This window comes from Piliocolobus tephrosceles, chromosome X (genome assembly GCF_002776525.5).
Source record: "Piliocolobus tephrosceles isolate RC106 chromosome X, ASM277652v3, whole genome shotgun sequence".
Lineage (NCBI taxonomy): Eukaryota > Metazoa > Chordata > Mammalia > Primates > Cercopithecidae > Piliocolobus > Piliocolobus tephrosceles.
Window position 1 is genome coordinate 88432660 of NC_045455.1, and position 16789 is coordinate 88449448.

The window sequence follows — 16789 nt, forward strand, 5'->3', positions numbered from 1 at the left end:
TTTTTTTTTTTTTTTTTTTTTTTTTTCCCTTGATTCTGCTACTAGTTGTGTGACCTTCGGCAAATTTGTCTCAGTTCCCTCATCTGTAAAATGGGTAATAATAGTAATTGGCTCATAAGGCTGTCCTTAAGATTAAATAACTTGAGATATGTTCAGTGCGTAGAACAGTGGCACATAGGTAAAAGCAATCATAAGTGTGGACAATTCTAACTGCTGAGCACCTAACTCTCCCCAGGTATTGTGCTACTCACTCTATCCCCGAATCTACATCACACAAAATATCTTGGCATTGAGAAATAATTTTGATAGAATGAAACGAATCCTTAATTCTTCTTGATTAACTTGGAAACAGCCAAGATGCACACCTGGACTTTCGGTCTCACACAAGAGTTGTTTCATCACCTCCCTATTTTAACAGTGAGCGTCGAGCTACCAGCAGCTAAGGAGGAAATGGAGATTTCGTCCTTGCTCTCAAAACACTATTTAAAGCTGAAGTAGTTTTGTCATCTGTAATAAAAGAGGTAATGCTGATTCAAGGAGTTAATGAGAAATAAGACAACGCCTTCCAGTGGACAAGTAGCCAATAAATGTTACTTTCCCTTCATACCAGGAATCCAAACATTCCAGGTATGACGCCGATTAGGTGGCTTCACGACTGTGGATTCGCAGTCTGCCCTTGAGGAATTTCTTATTGAAGAAGGACGGCGGAAGGGCGGCCCACATCCCCAGCACCCGGCTTTCGAGCGGGCTCCACGGGTCAGGATACAGGTCCGTTTTCCCCTTCGCCAGCTGAGGCCCCGTTCGAACCTCTCCCAACTACAACGCGGAGGCTCTGAGGCCCCGGACCCAGCTTCGTTCTGCCTGCGGGAGCCGCGCTCCCCCGGAGACCCAAGGGGAGCCGTTCGCACTCCGAAGCTGTCACCTGCAAATCGGAGATAGCGCGCTTTCACTCACGATTCTTATAAAAGACGCTTATGAAACACTTTATTCAGTGTTACATTAAAAAGACGTTTATAAAAGCTATTTATAAAGCCCTAGTGGGAGACCGAGATTGGTGTGAATGTAATATAACTGGAGGAAGGGCTGCTCCAATTGCTGCAGAAATTTGACATTAGATTCACCGCACCTGCGGAGCGGCGGGAGCCAGGTGAGCAGCAATTTCCCCTCAAGGACTTCTTCCGCCCCCTCCTCATTTTCTGTCGGCGGAACTGCATCCCAACTGTAGAAAACCGTGGCTCCACCCATCACCTCTCCTTTAAAGGACGCGGGATGAAGCCCCGTCGGCTACGCAGAGCGAAGGGGACTCGCCCCGGAGGCGCTGTACGTGCGCCCGCCAGTGTACGAATCGCTTGCCCCGGCACAGGTAATGCTAAATATGAGGCGTGCGGAGCGGTGCGCGGACCAGCACCGGGAGGACGTGATCTTAGGGGGCGCCCCTGTAGAGAAGGTCACGGTCACCCCGTCCCGCCGGTACCGAGGGCGGAGAGGCCCCGCAGGTCCTGCCGCAGAGTCGGGGGGTTCTGCCGGGCTGTAATGCCATTTTCAGGGAGGCCGCTGCACGAACTTCCCAAGGATGCTAAATCTAGAGTCGGCGCCACCCCGGGGCCTACTGAGCTTTCCTAGTTCTGTCGCGCCATGCGCGCTCACCTTTGTACGCGCGCACGCAGTACGTCCCTACGTCCCGTCTCTAACCCGGACGCGCCGCCGGTGGCTTTCTCCAGGTGGGCGTGGCCGCCGTGTTACCCAAGACCGGGTCAGGGGCTCCCGGAAGTGCTCCTGCCCCTTACTGCCTGGCACCTCTGGGGCAGAACAAGCCAGGCGAAGGGCGCCTGCGCAGGGAAGGCTGAAGAAATGCACTGTTCTTGCTGCCTGCTGCTGCGGGAGGAGACCTTATGGGGGAAGGTCGCTAAGTGACTGGGATTTTTTTTCTCATTTATCATTTAGTAGGCTCCGTGGCTTAAGACTTGAACAAAGTAAACCATGTTCTCTTATTGAGAAGTCTCAGTTTCAAGTACGTGTTGTGAAAGGCCTAAGTCTAAGAAAAGTAGAGGGAGGAGAGAAGAATCTGGAAAATCGACTACTATTTATTGTGCCAGGGACAACACAGTCATGAATAAGTCGATTTTGTTCCTTGCTTCGTAGAGTTTACGGTCTAGTGATGGAGAGCAGTAGTACTGAGATCATCACAAAACTGTAATTGTAATGAATGTTTTAAAGGAAAGATAAACTGGACTGTAGAAGCATTCAGTGTTAGGCTCAGTAAATTGCGGGAGGGTTGGGAGACCTGGCTTAATTTGGGAGGTAATTAGAAGAATGCGCTAGGCATTGATCTGGCTTTTCTTAAACCAAGGACAGGAGTACTGTATTTCAAAAGCCGAATGGCCAGTGTGGCCTAGGCATAAAGGAGAAACTGGAGAGGTGGGAAGGGCCTTTTGGCCTGGTGAAGGTGTGGATCCTTAATCTCGGGGCAGTTTTATTTAAGATGAGAACGGTCCTGACGGGTGTAGTGACCACAGTGCAGTGGGAACTGGTTGCCAGGATTCAAGCCGAGTTAGGAGACTGGCAGGAATCCAAACTAGGTGGTCGATGTTTTAAAGTGAAGGTGGTGACAGTGGATACGGAGAAAACTGGATGGATTCGCGCGGGGTTTGGGAAATGAAGTCGATGAGGCTTGGTGTTGGGTTGATTGTGAAAGTGAAGGAAAGTGGAGGCGTCAAAGGTGTCTAGGAGGTGACTGGAGGTTGTGGATGGGTGGTGACCCCATCACTAGAGTTCTAGAAGAAGACATAGGATTAGGATTAACATAGGAGAATAAGTTCAATTTTTTTTTTTTTTTTTTTTTTTTTTTTTTTTTTGAGAGTCTCACCCTGTTGCCTAGGCTGCATGCCTAAGCTGGAGTGCAGTGGCATGATTTCAGCTCACTGCAACCTCTGCTTCCCGAGTTCAAGTGATTCTCCTGCCTCAGTCACCCAAATAGCTGGGATTACAGGCTCATGCCACCAGGCCCGGCTAGTTTTTTTGTATTTTTAGTAGAGACGGGGTTTCACCATGTTGGCCAGGCTGGTCTTGAACCCTTGACCTCAAGTGATCTGCCCTCCTCAGCCTCCCCAAAGTGCTGGGATTACAGGCGTGAGCCACCGCGCCCGGCCGTAAGTCCAGTTTTTAATACTGAGTCTTTAGCTCTGGGTTTAAAAGCTTTTTAAAAACATATGGTTATTATTTCAACTTAATAGCTAAAGAAATATGGTTCAATAGTTGGCCAAAGATATATGTTGGCTTTTTCCAGTGTTCTGAGTGGGAGTTCTAGCATGTAAACAGCTCAGCCTCATTATGGAGAGTACACTTTGTGCTTCCTGTGGAAGAGCAAAACCAGAGCCAAGGGAGGGCAGCATGAAGGCCCAGTAAGGTAGTGCTGGTCCTCTCAGATTAAGGCTGCACTGCTCAGGCTAGAATGGGGCAACTGGGACAGTTTGCAGGCAGAAACAAGGACTTTATGAAACTTCTTTGGAAGGTGTAAAAGAGTTCTTAGGGTCATGAGAATTGGCAAAATTAATTTCACAAATATTTAGTCCGCTAGAATCTATGCAACTTTGATCCTGTCTCCCAGGAAAGAACAGATAACAGTATGAGCTTGTGAATATCAGCTATATGAGAAAAGCAGTGAGTGAACAAATAATAGAAGTAATTTTCGTCTCTTCAGTCCATATGATTTCAAATGCATGCAAGCGATTTAATTTTTTATTTGACAAGAATGCCCACCCACCCACCCCTCATATCTACTAAACCACATATTTAAATCATGTTCCAGGAAGTTTCCTTGCAAATATTTTATCAGTACTTCCAGTGGAATGCAAAATAATACAGGGAATACAGCTGTCCTTTGGAGCAGTAATAATTGTCTTTTTTTTTTTTGGTACAAGAATGTTCACAGCAGCTATTCCTAAGAGCCAAAAAAAAAAAAAAAAAGGGAACAGCCTAGGTGTTCATTAACAGAAAACTAGATTTAAAAACTTTGATATATTCATATACTTGGAGGACACTTCTTAGAAATAAAAAGGAACAAAATAATGATCCGTACAACGTGAATTAATCTCGAAACATGCTGAGATGCCTTACAACAAAGAGTAGATACTGTTTGATTCCATTTATATGAAGTCTTAGGACAGACTGTGATGGGAAAAGATCAGAACAATAGTTGCCTCCTGGGGATGGAGATCGACATGGAAATGGCAAGAGGGAACCTTCTGGGATGATGGTGATGTTTTGTCGATAGGAGTTTTGGTTACAAAGGTGTATGCACTTGTCAAAACTCGGATAAAGTCTGAGTAATCATCGAATTAAAAATGGATATCATACGATAAAGTTATGCATTATAAGTACTTGACATTAAGATCATTGACTTTTAGAATATTGTGCATGTCTCGGAGAGTATAGTTGTGGGAGTGAGTGCAGCAAATGCACCAGGATTATCATGAGAATGTAAGCATTTGTTTCTATTTTGAGTTAGTCTCCTGGCCTATTCAGCCTAGTGTTGTTTACCTCACAGAGGCATCAGATTTTCATCAGAGAACATGGCTTCCTATTTTTCATCAACCTTGAAAGGTTAGGGGCAGTCTCAGGCATCCTAGCTCAAACTACCCTTGACCCCACTTACAGTGTTTTCTTACTCTTAAAGTTCATCTTTTTTTTTTTTTTTTTTTTTTTGGCCTAACCCAGTGGTTCGGAACAGGATAGGGAAGAGGAAACATCTGTGTTTTGAAAAGCATCCCCAGGTGATGCGGACAGGCCCTGGTTTCTGAGAAACACCGCCCCATTGTAGACCAGTTAACTTTTAACCATTCACTAGCAAAAAATTGTACAAGTTCTGCCTCAAACTGAAACCATCACCATTTATTTTATTCTTCTAAAATTTTTATTTCAGTAGCTTTTGGTCTGCAAGTGGCTTTTCATTACATGGATGAATTATATAGTGGTGAATTCTGAGATTTTAGTGCACCATCACCCAAATTGTGTACATTGTACCTAATGTGTACTTTTTTTATGCCAGCCTTCCTCCCATCCTACCCCATCGCCATTTTATGATGAGACTTTTACACTTGAGTTTAGGGAAAACTAAATGAAGAAATAAAGGCAGTATGCATTACAAAAAAGTCAGAATTTTAAGTTTATAAAGTTCCTTATTTATGGGTCACTTAGATAGAGGCTTGAAATGAATAAAGGGAATATTTTTAAAAATTATGTACAAAGCCAGAATGCCAATGTATTACATTACAGTGAAATTTAGAGCTTACACAGACTAGAATAGTTACATTGGCATTACTACTGAACCATTCCTCCCTCTAGGGTATTGATTTGTTGTTTAAAAATGTATTAATTATTGAACACCTGTATAACCATAACCTAGATTCAGCAAATGCTGCCATAAGTGCATTGTTTATCTTTTCTGCTGAATGGTTTCAAAGCAAGTGATAGATGTCATGACACTATCCTAAATACTTCTGCATTTGTTTCTTAAGAATTCCATTTTCACACCTAAGAAAATTAACAGGCTGGGTGCCCTGGCTCACGCCTGTAATTCCAACACTTCGGGAGGCCAAGGCAGGTGGATCATTTGAGGTCAGGAGATCGAGACCAGCCTGGCCAACATGGTAAAACCCCATCTCTATTAAAAATGCAAAAATTAGCTGGGCAGTAGTGGTGCACACCTGTATTCCCGGCTACTTGGGAAGCTGAGGCAGGAGAATCGCTTGAACCTGGGAGGTGGAGGTCGCAGTGAGCCAAGATTGCCCCACTGCACTCCAGTCTGGGTGACAGAGTGAGAACCTGTCTCCAAAAAAAAAAAAAGGAAAGAAAAGAAAATTAACGATACGTCTTTAATAGTCTCTAATACCTAGTCTCTATTCAGATTTTCCCCTCATCCCCAACATGTCTTTTCAGCATAATTATGTCGCCTTGATTTTTTTTTTCACTCAAGAATAGCTTTCCCCTTCCCTTTTCATTCCCAATGGCATTGGCTTTTTTAGACACTAACCAGGTGTCTTGTTCCATCTGAATTTATCAGATTGTTTCCTTGTGGCATCTTCTGTTGTTCCTCTGAGTCTGGCCCTTGTATCCCCTGGAAGCTAGACCCTGCATCAGGTTCAGGTCAAACCTTTTTTCAAAGCTGCTTCATAGAAGGCACCATGCACTTCAGGTAGCTTCCCATCCGGAGATGTGGCAAGGATGGCAGGTTGTCCCCCTGTTGGAGATGCTGAGTCTGATGTTTGCTTGGGATGACAGACAGCTGTCTCCTCAGCAGAGTGTGCTTATCCTCTGGGTCTGAAAGTCATCTGTGGTGACCCTTTGGCATCAGCTCTCTTGCATCCATCCCTGCCTTAATCCGTGGTTTCACTGGGGTTGGAAAAATGGTGATTTTCTTTTTCTTTTTTGTTTGAAACAGGGTCTTGCCCTGTTGTCCAGACTGGAGTGCAGTGGTGTGATCAGAGCTCACTGCAGCCTCAACCTCCTGGGCTCAAGTGAACCTCCTTCCTCAGCCTCCCCAGTAGCTGGGAGTACAGCTGCATGTCAACACACCCGGCTAATTTATTTTTTGTAGAGACTGGGTCTTGCTGTGTGGCCCGGGCTGGTCTCAAACTCCTGGCCTTAAGTGATCCTCTTGCCTTGGCCTCCCAAAGTGCTGGAATTACAGGTGTGAGACATCATGCATGGCAAGATTTTCTAATTACTTTTATTTTTCTTTTGTGTTTATTAGCTATCATTCTTCTCTACAAAAGAGCTTTTTCTCATCAATCGCGGGTGATTACAGTTCTTCCTAAAAAGGTAGGGTAAATGCTCAGTTCTTTTTACTTAATTACCAATTTTCAAAGTAAAGAATCAAGCTAATAGTCCCATGCAGTTGTGGCACATTATCATTTTCATAGATTTTTGCATATTCAGTGTGTTGACATGAATGACAGTAATTATGCCTTACTGTTTAAATTACACCAGAATTGACCAGTGGGAGTCTTTTCTTGATGCCAAACTGTAAATGACATGTAAACAAACAAAATAATAATACCATCTTGGAAATCTGAAAGCTAAATATTTGACGACATAAAGGAACATTTTTTAATTGGGATAATGTTATTGTGAGTATTAAAAAGATTAAGGAGTACCTCTTAGAGATATGTACTATTTCCTGAAAAAGTAGGATTGACTTCGAAAGCCTTCCTAGATAGCTGCAGGGAGACAGTTGAGGGGTAAAGACGAAACGCAGGTGCTGTTTATTATCCAGTTCTTTCTATATGAGGTTGAAAGGTTCCCTAATAAAAAGTTTTTAAATTATGAATTTATGTTGATAGCTGCAATTTAAATGTAATATTACAGGTTGTTTTAACTTTGTATTTATATTTTTATCTATAAGGGCCTATTTTGAAGAAACGTATATTTTCAGTGTTGCTGATTTAAAGCCAGTATTGAGTTAGTATTAAAGCTTAATTGCAATGAATTGCATTGTTTGCTGTAGACGTCAAAAAAAATTGAAGCTTCTTAAAAATTTAAACTTAAATTTGAATAATGGCAAAGGACTTTAAAAGTGATATACTTCCAGTGTGTTTCTGCTCTTTCCCTTTCCTTCGTTTCCTTCTTGGAAAGTGTTTTTAAAGCTTTTTTAAAAAACCTACATCGTTTTTCTGAAATAGTCTTTGTTTTGTAAATAAAGTTTATTTTCAAGTATAAAAATAATACTTATAAAATACTTATAAAAACTTGAGAAATACTGGCAATTAGGAAAAATAGGGGAAAGAATTGCTTTTGTCTTCAACATTTTTATAATTTTTTTCCATCTTTTCCTATATCTAGTTATTTTGTTTGCTTGTTTGAAAAAAATCCTACATTTTGAAATTTTTTTAAATTTTAATATGTTGATAATTTATTAAACAAGGCACTTTAGCTTTTATTCATAATTACTAAGGGAAAAAGAGTCAGTATTGAGTTAGTATTAAAGCTTAATTGCAGTGGACTGTTTTGTCTACTGTATACATCAAGATTATTTAAATTTATATATATCTATTTAGTAACATGATTTTACGTGTGGTAACTTCTACATCCTTCTTGCTAATACAGACTTTGGAAGGAAACAACACTGATTCTCGACATAAAGTTTATAGAGCAGGCTTGTGAGCAGGAACTTAAGCGTCCCCTAGCAGAATACCTAGTGACATTTGGGACTGGATGCTGTTGCTGGTTTTCTGATAAGTGAAAAAAAATTCTTCTCTGATCTCTTCAGATTTTTCTTCTGTTTTGGTTTGGAAGCTTCTTCCATTCACAAAAGAAACCGTATGTCAGTGATTTAAAATCACTTTGCTCCCACCTTGGAGCCTTTACCGCATCTACAGCCGGAGCCACTAGCTGGGGAATAACCGTAAATCAATGCGTCTGGCCACAGATCCTCACGAATGCTGACGGGTGTCTGAAAGGCCAGCTAGAAATATGAAGGGTGTAGCTTGCAGGCATTCGTGTGCATTGGCGGGGAGTGATGCATCCGAAGGCTTGGAGGTTAAATGCCAGCAGCCCCGCCATAGCTCCTTGGCTGTTTCCTTTGGCCCATGCATTCATTCGACATGTACATGCTGAGCCAGGCTCTGGGCTGTATTGCCAGGGAACATAGCAGTGAACAAAATGGAGAAAGTCCATGTTCTCATGAAGCTTTCATTCCAGTGAGGAAAGATTATGAACGTATACGCAAATAAATATATAATGTGTCCAGCAGTGATAAATGCAGTAAGTTTAACAGGCAAGGGAATAGGTTTGAGAGTGTTGGGGTGTGCTCTTTTATGGAGGGGTCAGGGAAGGACTCGCTGAGAGGTAGCATTTGAGCAGAGACGAGGTAAATGAACCATGAGGCTGTCTGAGGGAAGAGTATTGCAGGGAGAGAGAATTTCTGGGTGCCAGGACTCAGAGGATGGGTGTGTTCACTGTTTACAAGGAACAGCAAGGAGGCTGGAACAGAGTGAGCCAGAAGAAGCACGGTCGGTACAGGCCAGTGGGCATGGTGGAGGACTTGGCTTTTACTTGGAGAGATACCAGCCAGGGAAGGGTTGTGGGCAGAGGAGGAACATGATCCGACTCACGCATTTTTAAGGATTGCTCCGTGTGCCCTGGCAGTAATAAACTCTAGGGCGTGAGGGCAGAGGCAGGAAGACCAGTCGGGAAGCTGTCACTGTGAGGCAGTTTTACTGTGATGCAGTCGAGCAGCGGTTTGGGAGTGGGATGATAGCAGTGGAGGAGGTGAGAAGTGGTTATACTGGTTGAACGGTAGGTTTTGCGGATGGGTTGCTGGGAGAAAATAAAGAGTCAAGGATAATGTTGGTATTTTTGGCCTGAGCAACCAGAAGAATGTGTTGCCATTACATGAGACAGGGAAGACTGAGGGAGGAGCAAGTTTTGTGTGGAAGACGAAGCATTGAACTTTGGACGCGTTAATCCTCAGTGACTATTACATATCTAAGTGGAGAGGTTGGGTAGGCAGTTAACCCTACAGGTGTGGAACTCAGAGAAGAGCTTGGCACCAGAGCTATAAATTAGAGTGTTGGGTGTTACCATACGAGGTAAGGAGGGTGTTGAGAATATGCATGTCCATTACTTTCTGTTTAATTTGCCATGTTTTTTGCATATCACTCTTAAACATGAGGGGTGAGAGATCAGTGGGTTGTACAGCCCGGTGGGCTCAAAGCCAGGGACCAGAGGGAACTTCCAGTTTTAAACACCCAGGAGATTCTGGGACCATTCTTTGAGAAGCACCCTGAAGACACCTTCTGTTTTCCTCTTTCATCTTGACAGGTCACACCTCTCGGAGTTTGTGATTCTCTAATGATTCCTAGCATGCTCTAGATGAGATTAATGGGTCCTCTCGGCACTCTTTCAGCCTGTACTTCTAAGATTTACCAAATGCATGAATGGAAGGACAGAAAAGCAATTAAAAAATCAATGTGCCATTTGTAAGTGCTTCAAATTCAGTCTCAGAAAATGAAGTAAAACTGCTGTCACCATACATGCCTCTGTTAACATTTGGTAATAATACCTGCCTTACCTTGAGAATGATCTTTGTAGTTGATGAGGTCAGTCAGCACTTTGATTTATGTCACAGTGTTTTCCGACAGTCTCAGTTATTCTTGCAGTGGGCTGGCTTCCTTCCTGGAGAGGTCCCTTTCCCATAACGTGTTCCTGTCTGCTGTGTACCATCAGATGTATTGAAAAATTGTTAACACTTCATTATATTAAAAGTTTATCAATTGGTGTTTACGAATCACCAAGCATATTATGTACTGCATCCTCATAAGTAAACCCGTAAGATGATACTTGCTTTTGGAGTTGGCACTACAAGATGCATGAGAAATACAGCTGACCCTAGAACAACACAGGTTTGAACCGCATGGGGTCCACATATATGTGGATTTTCCTCTGCCTCTGCCATCTCTGAGAGAGTAAGACCAACCCCTCCCTTGTTCTTCTTCCTCAGCCTGCTCGATGTGAAGACAATGAGGATGAAGACCTTTATGGTGATCCATGCTCACTTAATGAATAGTAAATGTATTTTCTCTTCTTCATGATTTTAATGACATTTCTTTTCTCTAGCTTGCTCTGTTGTAAGAATACAGCATATAATACGCATGGCATACAAAATATGTGTTCATCAACTGCTTATGTTATTCATAAGGCTTTCAGTCAGCAGCAGGCTATTTTACGTTTTTGAGGAGTCAAAGTTATACACAGATTTTCAACTGCACAGGGAGTCTGTTTCCCTAACTCCCAAGTTGTTCAGGGGCCAACTAAGTAGTCAAATGAGATCATGGGTACAGAAAAAAAAAAGTGAAAGTGCTATACAAATCCTGTTTATTCTAATCGCCACTTGTCTTGGGGACAGTACCACCATGAGTGAGTTAGTCCGGCCAGAGTCACTTGCTAGTCCACTGTATCAGTGTAGACTTCCTGTGTGTGGATCTGAGAGTCTAGAGAACAGCAATTTCCTTCATAACTTGTAATTACAGCCTCCACAGCCTCACATATGCCCTGCCGTGTACCACAGTGTCAGACCGAGGGAATGAGTGATTGAATTTTAATGAACTCTTCTTACTACGTTCTTAGGATGGCTGCTCTTTTTCTAAAGAGATTAACACTACAAACTGTGAAGTCTGAAAATAGTTGCGTTAGATGTTTTGGTAAACACATCATGCAAAAGACAGCACCAGCACAGTCGTCCCGTATTGCTTCTACCCCGAGACTCTCCTTCCTAATTCATGCAGAAGCCTTCAGTACCACTGAAGACACCCAGAATGAAGGAAAAAAGAGAAAAAAGAGTCAAACAGCTTTTAGTAACGTTGGAAGGAAAATTAATCAGCGAATTATTCACTTATTTGATGAGAAGGGCAATGATATGGGGAACATGCACCGAGCAGATGTGATTAGACTCATGGATGAGCGAGAGCTGCGACTGGTTCAAAGGAACGCCAGCACAGAGCCCGCACAGTACCAGCTCATGACAGGACTGCAGATCCTCCAGGAGCGGCAGAGGCTGAGGGAGATGAAGAAGGCTAGCCCCAAAACTGGTAAGTATTTTGCTGTTGGCTCCCTGAATCCTTTAAGGGCTACAAATCAGCAGTTTAAATTCTAGCATTTGTCAAGGTGCCTGTGACAACAGGGAAATGAGAAACTGGAAAATTCACGATTCCAGCACCATTCCTAGTGTCTGTCTTTCCTCCTCCTTCCTGCACGCACTTCTGTTCCCATTATTCCATGATACCCTGCCCATTGTCTCTTCCCTTTAAACCTGTGTAAAATGGAGAAACCAGGCAAACCAACCAAAGTGAAGAGAACTCTTTCCCCTGTCCTGTGGCCTTCTCCCAATGCCAGGGCAAGCTGAGTAGCTGATGGGTGAAACGGAATGAGATTGGGAGGGGTATGCTCAAGTTTCCTGCCCTCTGCCCTCTGCTGGGCCAGTCACTTAGTTTTCTTCCCCTTCTTCATCTCTAAAGTGGAGGTGTTTGGTTAATTATCTGGAAGCACCTTTTTATTTTTTTTGAGACGGAGTCTCTGCCTCCCGCCCAGGCTGGAGTTCAGCGGTGTGATGTGTGCTCACTGCACCCTCCACCTCCCAGGCTCAAGCAATTCTCCTGCCTCAGCCTCCCCAGTGGCTGGGATTACAGGTGCCCGCCACCACACCCGGCTAGTTTTTGGATTTTTAAGAGAGACGGGGGTTTCACCATGTTGGCCAGGCTGGTCTTGGACTCCTTCCCTCAAGTGATCCACCCGCCTCAGCCTCCCAAAGTGCTGGAATTACAGGCGTGAGCCACCGCGCCCAGCCTGGAAGTACCTTTTAAACTCTAAAGTGATTGACAGAGCATCTCCCATGCCAAAGCGTTTTGTTACAGTATCAGTAGCAACACTCTTTTATATATACCACCAGTGGCTTCACAAGGCACTTGCCATTTAAGCCTCACAGAAGTCATGAATTGGGTATTAAGCAAAGATGTTTGTTTTTCATAGTTCCTAAAAAGTGCTCATCATGATGAAAGTTCAGTGGATGGCGCACGGGGACAGGTGTCAGATGACTGCTCCCAGGACTGCATCGTGAGGTTGTGTGCCTTCAGAAAATCACGTTATCTGCAGCTTCGTTTTATAACACCACATTTAACAAGGACGTTGACTGGAAAACAAAAAAATATTCAGAAGAGACCAACTAGGGAGAATAAGGACATCAAACTATGTCACTTTAAAAAAAAAAAAAGTCACTGGGCATGTTGGTTCAGGCCTGTAATCCCAGCACTTTGGGAGGCCAAGGCAGGTGGATAGCTTGAGCTCAGGAGTTCAGTACTAGCCTGGGCAATATAGTAAAACCCCATCTCTACAAGAAATTTAAAAATTAGCCAGGTGTGGTGGTGTAAACCTGTGATCCCAGCTACTCGGGAGGCTGAGGTGGGAGGATCACTTGAGCCCGGGAGGTGAAGGCTGCAGTGAAGAACCATGATCACACCATTGCACTTCAGCCTGGGTGACAGAGCGAGACCCTGTGTTTAAAAAAAAAAAAAAAAAAACAGTGTCTTGCTCTGTTACCCAAACCGGACTGCAGTGGTGTGATTTTGGCTTACTGCAGCCTCCATCTCCTGGGATCCAGCAATCCTCCCACCTCCACCTCCCACGCAGCTGGGACCACAGGCACACCCCACCATCCCTGGCTTTTTTATTTTTTGTAGAGACAGGGTCTTGCTATGTTGCTCAGGTCTTGAACTCCTGAGCTCTAACGATCTGCCCGCCTTAGCCTCCCAAATGCTGGGATTACAGGCGTGAGCCAGCACATCTGGCCCCCAATCTTTATGATGAACACTGGTGCATACTCTAGGGTCTGTGAACCTAAATGCATCAAACTGCTGTCAGCAGCAGTGTATGCAATTTCTCTACCTCCTCCCTCATTCTGTCAGACCCTAGTTTTTGTCATTTTAATGGTGAGAAATTGATGTATATTTCACTATTTTTCTCTTCTGTGAATGCCTGTTCGTATTCATTTTTCTACGTAGATGGTTTTTCTTCCTGAGTTATAGGGTTCTCTGTTGTGTATGACACAAAAAACCTTATCCCAGTTAGATTTTTCATTTTTGCCTTTTTTTCTTAATGAATTCCTTCCCTATCCTGAGATCACAAACTATTTTGTCTTTTCTTCTATTTGTTTTAAAGTTGTATTTTTAACCTGTAGAACATTAGTACATCTGGGGAGACCTAATTTTTAGCATCTGTAAACTTCTCAATTGTCCCAACACCTTTATTGAGTAGCCTGTTCCTTCTCTATAATTTTCCAGTAGGCAGGATTTCTGGAGACAGAGGGGCATGAACACAGGACGTAGGGACCCTTATCTGTCCAACAGTCTGGCTGACCCCTTAGTAGCAAGGAGAGCATCTCAAAAGGAGTGGGTGGAGCACTCCCATATGCCAACCCACAGCTGAAAGAAGAGGATATTAAGTGTACCATAAAGCCAAACTTAATCCTTTAAATGACTATCTTTTGATGTTCTTTCAACAAATGATGGTTAACAATAAATGGAAGCATTTCAGATTTTAAGTACCCTTCCAGGGCAGGTAAAAAATTGGTACCTTTATGTTTATCTCCCCCATTTGAAAAGACATGTACTGGTGTGTGAAACTGAAAGCCAGACGAGAAGACTGTCAGGTGGCAACCTAAGATTTTATGATGGGCATGTTGGGAAGTTCAGGGTTCACAGTGGACTAGTCAGTAGTCCTTGCACCCTATCTGTTTCAAATCAGGACCAACCCCGACAAAGGAACTGACTTTTTCTTCAAATATTGGACAACATGATTTGGACACAAAGACTAAACAGATTCAACAGTGGATTAAGAAAGAACGCCAAGTCCGGATTACTATAAAGAAAGGAAAAAATGTAGACGTGTCAGAAAATAAAGTGGTAAGTAAAGAAGGTACAAGCCATTGCTTGTGCTTTTGGTCTTCTGATCTAAAAATACAATTGTAGGCCGGGCGCGGTGCTCACGCCTGTAGTCCCAGCACTTTGGGAGGCCGAGGCGGGTGAATCACGAGGTCAGGAGATCAAGACTATCCTGGCTAACATGGTGAAACCCCGTCTCTATTCAAAATACAAAAAAAATTAGCCAGGCGTGGTGGCAGGTGCCTGTAATCCCAGCTACTCGGGAGGCTGAGGCGGGAGAATGGCGTGAACCCGGGAGGCGGAGCTTGCAGTGAGCCAAGATTGCCCCACTGCACTCCAGCCTGGGCCACAGAGCAAGACTCCGTCTTAAAAAAACAAAATGTAGAAAATCTGAAATATAAAGACAAAGTGACTGGTAATTCTTCCACCCAGTGATGTTAACAGCTTTCTAGTTTGCTTTTCAAAACTAAGCATACCATAGATACGGTTTCCATTACACTGTATTTAGCCATATGAAAACGTTTCATACTTTAAAAGCAATATACTATTGTTTTATACATTGTAGAATAACCCTTAAACAGGAAAATTAGAAACTTTATAGATTGATCTTCTGTTTCCTCTTTTTACTTATGAGGGGCATTAATTACGTAGACTGTCTTCTAGAAAGTGTGTAGTTTCCAATCCCGGAAGTTTATGGAATACCTGATTTGCTTTTTTTTTTTTAGAGTTAGATAACTTCAGCATCCACTAAGGGCATCCTTAGTAATCCAGCTCCACAGTAGAGTCACTTAGCATAGGTCCCAACCCAGCTGATTCAGACTTTCTTGAGTCCAGGTATCCATTTGTTTCAGCCACTGAGAGTGACTCTGTTAGGGGCAGCAGAGTGTGCTGAGAACTGCTCGGCTGACATCTTGGGGATGAGGAGGTATTTTGCCAATGCCCAAACCCAGTGCTTTCTGTTTGGGGGAGAGGGTAATCTGAGCCAAACGTAGCCTCTTAGTGCCATGACAAAGTGGAGATTTAAAATTAGGAAGCATTCAGTATGTCAGTTTAGTTACATGGTGTTATTGTACAGATTTCAGTCAACCTAACCAGATATATGTGAACTCATTAGCTAATCACTTATCCGACAGCAGCAATTCAAGGGTGCCAGTTTGTGTGAATGTTCGAGCAGAACACTAGAAAGCACCAAAGCCTCTGGTTTTAAATTAATCTCTGGCTGTTTCCCTTTTTTAGGAGGAGATATTTCATCAAATACTCCAGACTATGCCTGGAATAGCTACATTCTTATCTAGGCCACAAGCTATTCAAGGAGGAAAAGCTTTAATGTGTGTTCTTCGTCCTTTAAGCAAAAATGAAGAAAAGGCATGTGGAGAAACTCAAAAGACCCAGAAAAGAGACACTTTGAACCAAGACCATGGAAATGATAAGGAATCAAATGTTCTGCATCAGTAATTTTAATAAAGAAAAGTATGATCTGAGAGAAAGTAAGCTCCTTGGTCTACCGTCCTTTAAACAAAGCAGTGCAGTTCTTAGCTGAGGGTAAGTACTGCAACTGTCGAGAGCACCTTGTCTTCCACACAGTTGGGTGACTCTCCGTTTTGACACAAAGATAAGCCTTGCCCTTGTTTCCTTTTGGGAGGGATATATCCACTGAGACGAGAGGCCAAACTCCGTTTTTCACGAGATTTTTTGACCTTTGGGAATAAGGAAGACACACGATTAGAATTCAAAATCAAAATCATCTGAGTTAATTTTACGATAGTCATATGTACCAGCAGGTATAGTATACAACATTGCTTTATGAGGAAGTAAAGTCTTCAGCAGTAGTGCAGACTCACACAGTCAAGCAGCTGAAAAGAATTCCAGACTCCTTCTGGCTTTAAACAATTTCTGTTTGAAAACTAAGCTACCTAAGTAGTTTCAACTTACTTTGAGCTTCATTTTCTTCTTGTCAGGATCATGTACAACAGCATGCCTAGTGAGACTTTGCTAAAATGAAAGAAAGTTATTAATGAAATATTGATATGAAAACTGTGTTGTGAAAGCGTAGACTACAGGACCGCGACTATGGGGGTGAGTGCTTACTTTCATTGCAAATGTTTTGCCACAGCCGGGATGTTCACACACAAAAGGGCGCCTTTCCTCATGGAAGGAGAGGATATGGCTTTGGAGATTAAATACAGTTGTGTAGGTTCTTCCACAGCCTTCTCTTGGACAGCGACATACATCCCTCTCTGGGGCATGAGTTTTCATGTGTTGCTTAAGGTAATCTTTGCGTTTAAATGTTTTCTGGCATACTTCACATACTATTTCCTCTGGTGGGACAGATAAACAAATTTCACCAATTTCCCCAGATA

The 16789-nt window shown here is 43.0% G+C and overlaps 2 protein-coding genes and 1 long non-coding RNA gene across 9 annotated transcripts in view; 1 reads left to right on the plus strand and 2 right to left on the minus strand.

The window, feature by feature from the left end:
- LOC111540445 lies at positions 1 to 1842 on the minus strand. 2 transcript variants are annotated; one of them, XR_002730984.2, is made up of 2 exons: positions 1648 to 1842; positions 1 to 922 (listed from the first exon to the last, which is right to left on the minus strand). It is a non-coding gene; the product is annotated as an uncharacterized LOC111540445 (long non-coding RNA). The 2 variants fall into 2 exon arrangements; XR_002730983.2 differs by having other exon boundaries at positions 1475 to 1842.
- Positions 1239 to 15916, plus strand: MTIF3 (mitochondrial translational initiation factor 3). Of its 6 annotated transcripts, none has more exons than XM_023208727.2 (6): positions 1239 to 1363; positions 6752 to 6819; positions 9820 to 9977; positions 11125 to 11585; positions 14293 to 14450; positions 15666 to 15916. In XM_023208727.2, the coding sequence occupies exons 3-6, from the start codon at positions 9871 to 9873 to the stop codon at positions 15882 to 15884; spliced, it is 945 nt and encodes a 314-aa protein (XP_023064495.1). In that variant the 5' UTR covers positions 1239 to 1363; positions 6752 to 6819; positions 9820 to 9870; the 3' UTR covers positions 15885 to 15916. The 6 variants fall into 6 exon arrangements, with proteins under 6 accessions (XP_023064495.1, XP_023064500.1, XP_023064497.1 ...); XM_023208728.2 differs by lacking the exon at positions 1239 to 1363 and adding an exon at positions 1746 to 1902; XM_023208729.2 differs by lacking the exon at positions 9820 to 9977 and having other exon boundaries at positions 1240 to 1363.
- GTF3A (general transcription factor IIIA) overlaps positions 15869 to 16789 on the minus strand; it is a 16525-nt gene continuing 15604 nt past the window's right edge. Inside the window, 3 exon segments of the mRNA XM_031934944.1 lie at positions 15869 to 16126; positions 16362 to 16421; positions 16518 to 16747. Of these exon segments, the coding sequence (XP_031790804.1) occupies positions 15962 to 16126; positions 16362 to 16421; positions 16518 to 16747 (455 nt within the window). The 3' untranslated portion in view covers positions 15869 to 15961.

Excerpts from the sequence above, each read along its gene's own strand:
- MTIF3 (XM_023208727.2), top strand. The coding sequence starts at position 9,871 with ATGAGATTAATGGGTCCTCTCGGCACTCTTTCAGCCTGTACTTCTAAG. Across the intron at positions 9,978-11,124 it reads AAAAAATCAATGTGCCATTT|GATGGCTGCTCTTTTTCTAA; the intron begins GTAAGTGCTTCA and ends CTACGTTCTTAG. Across the intron at positions 11,586-14,292 it reads GAAGGCTAGCCCCAAAACTG|GACCAACCCCGACAAAGGAA; the intron begins GTAAGTATTTTG and ends GTTTCAAATCAG.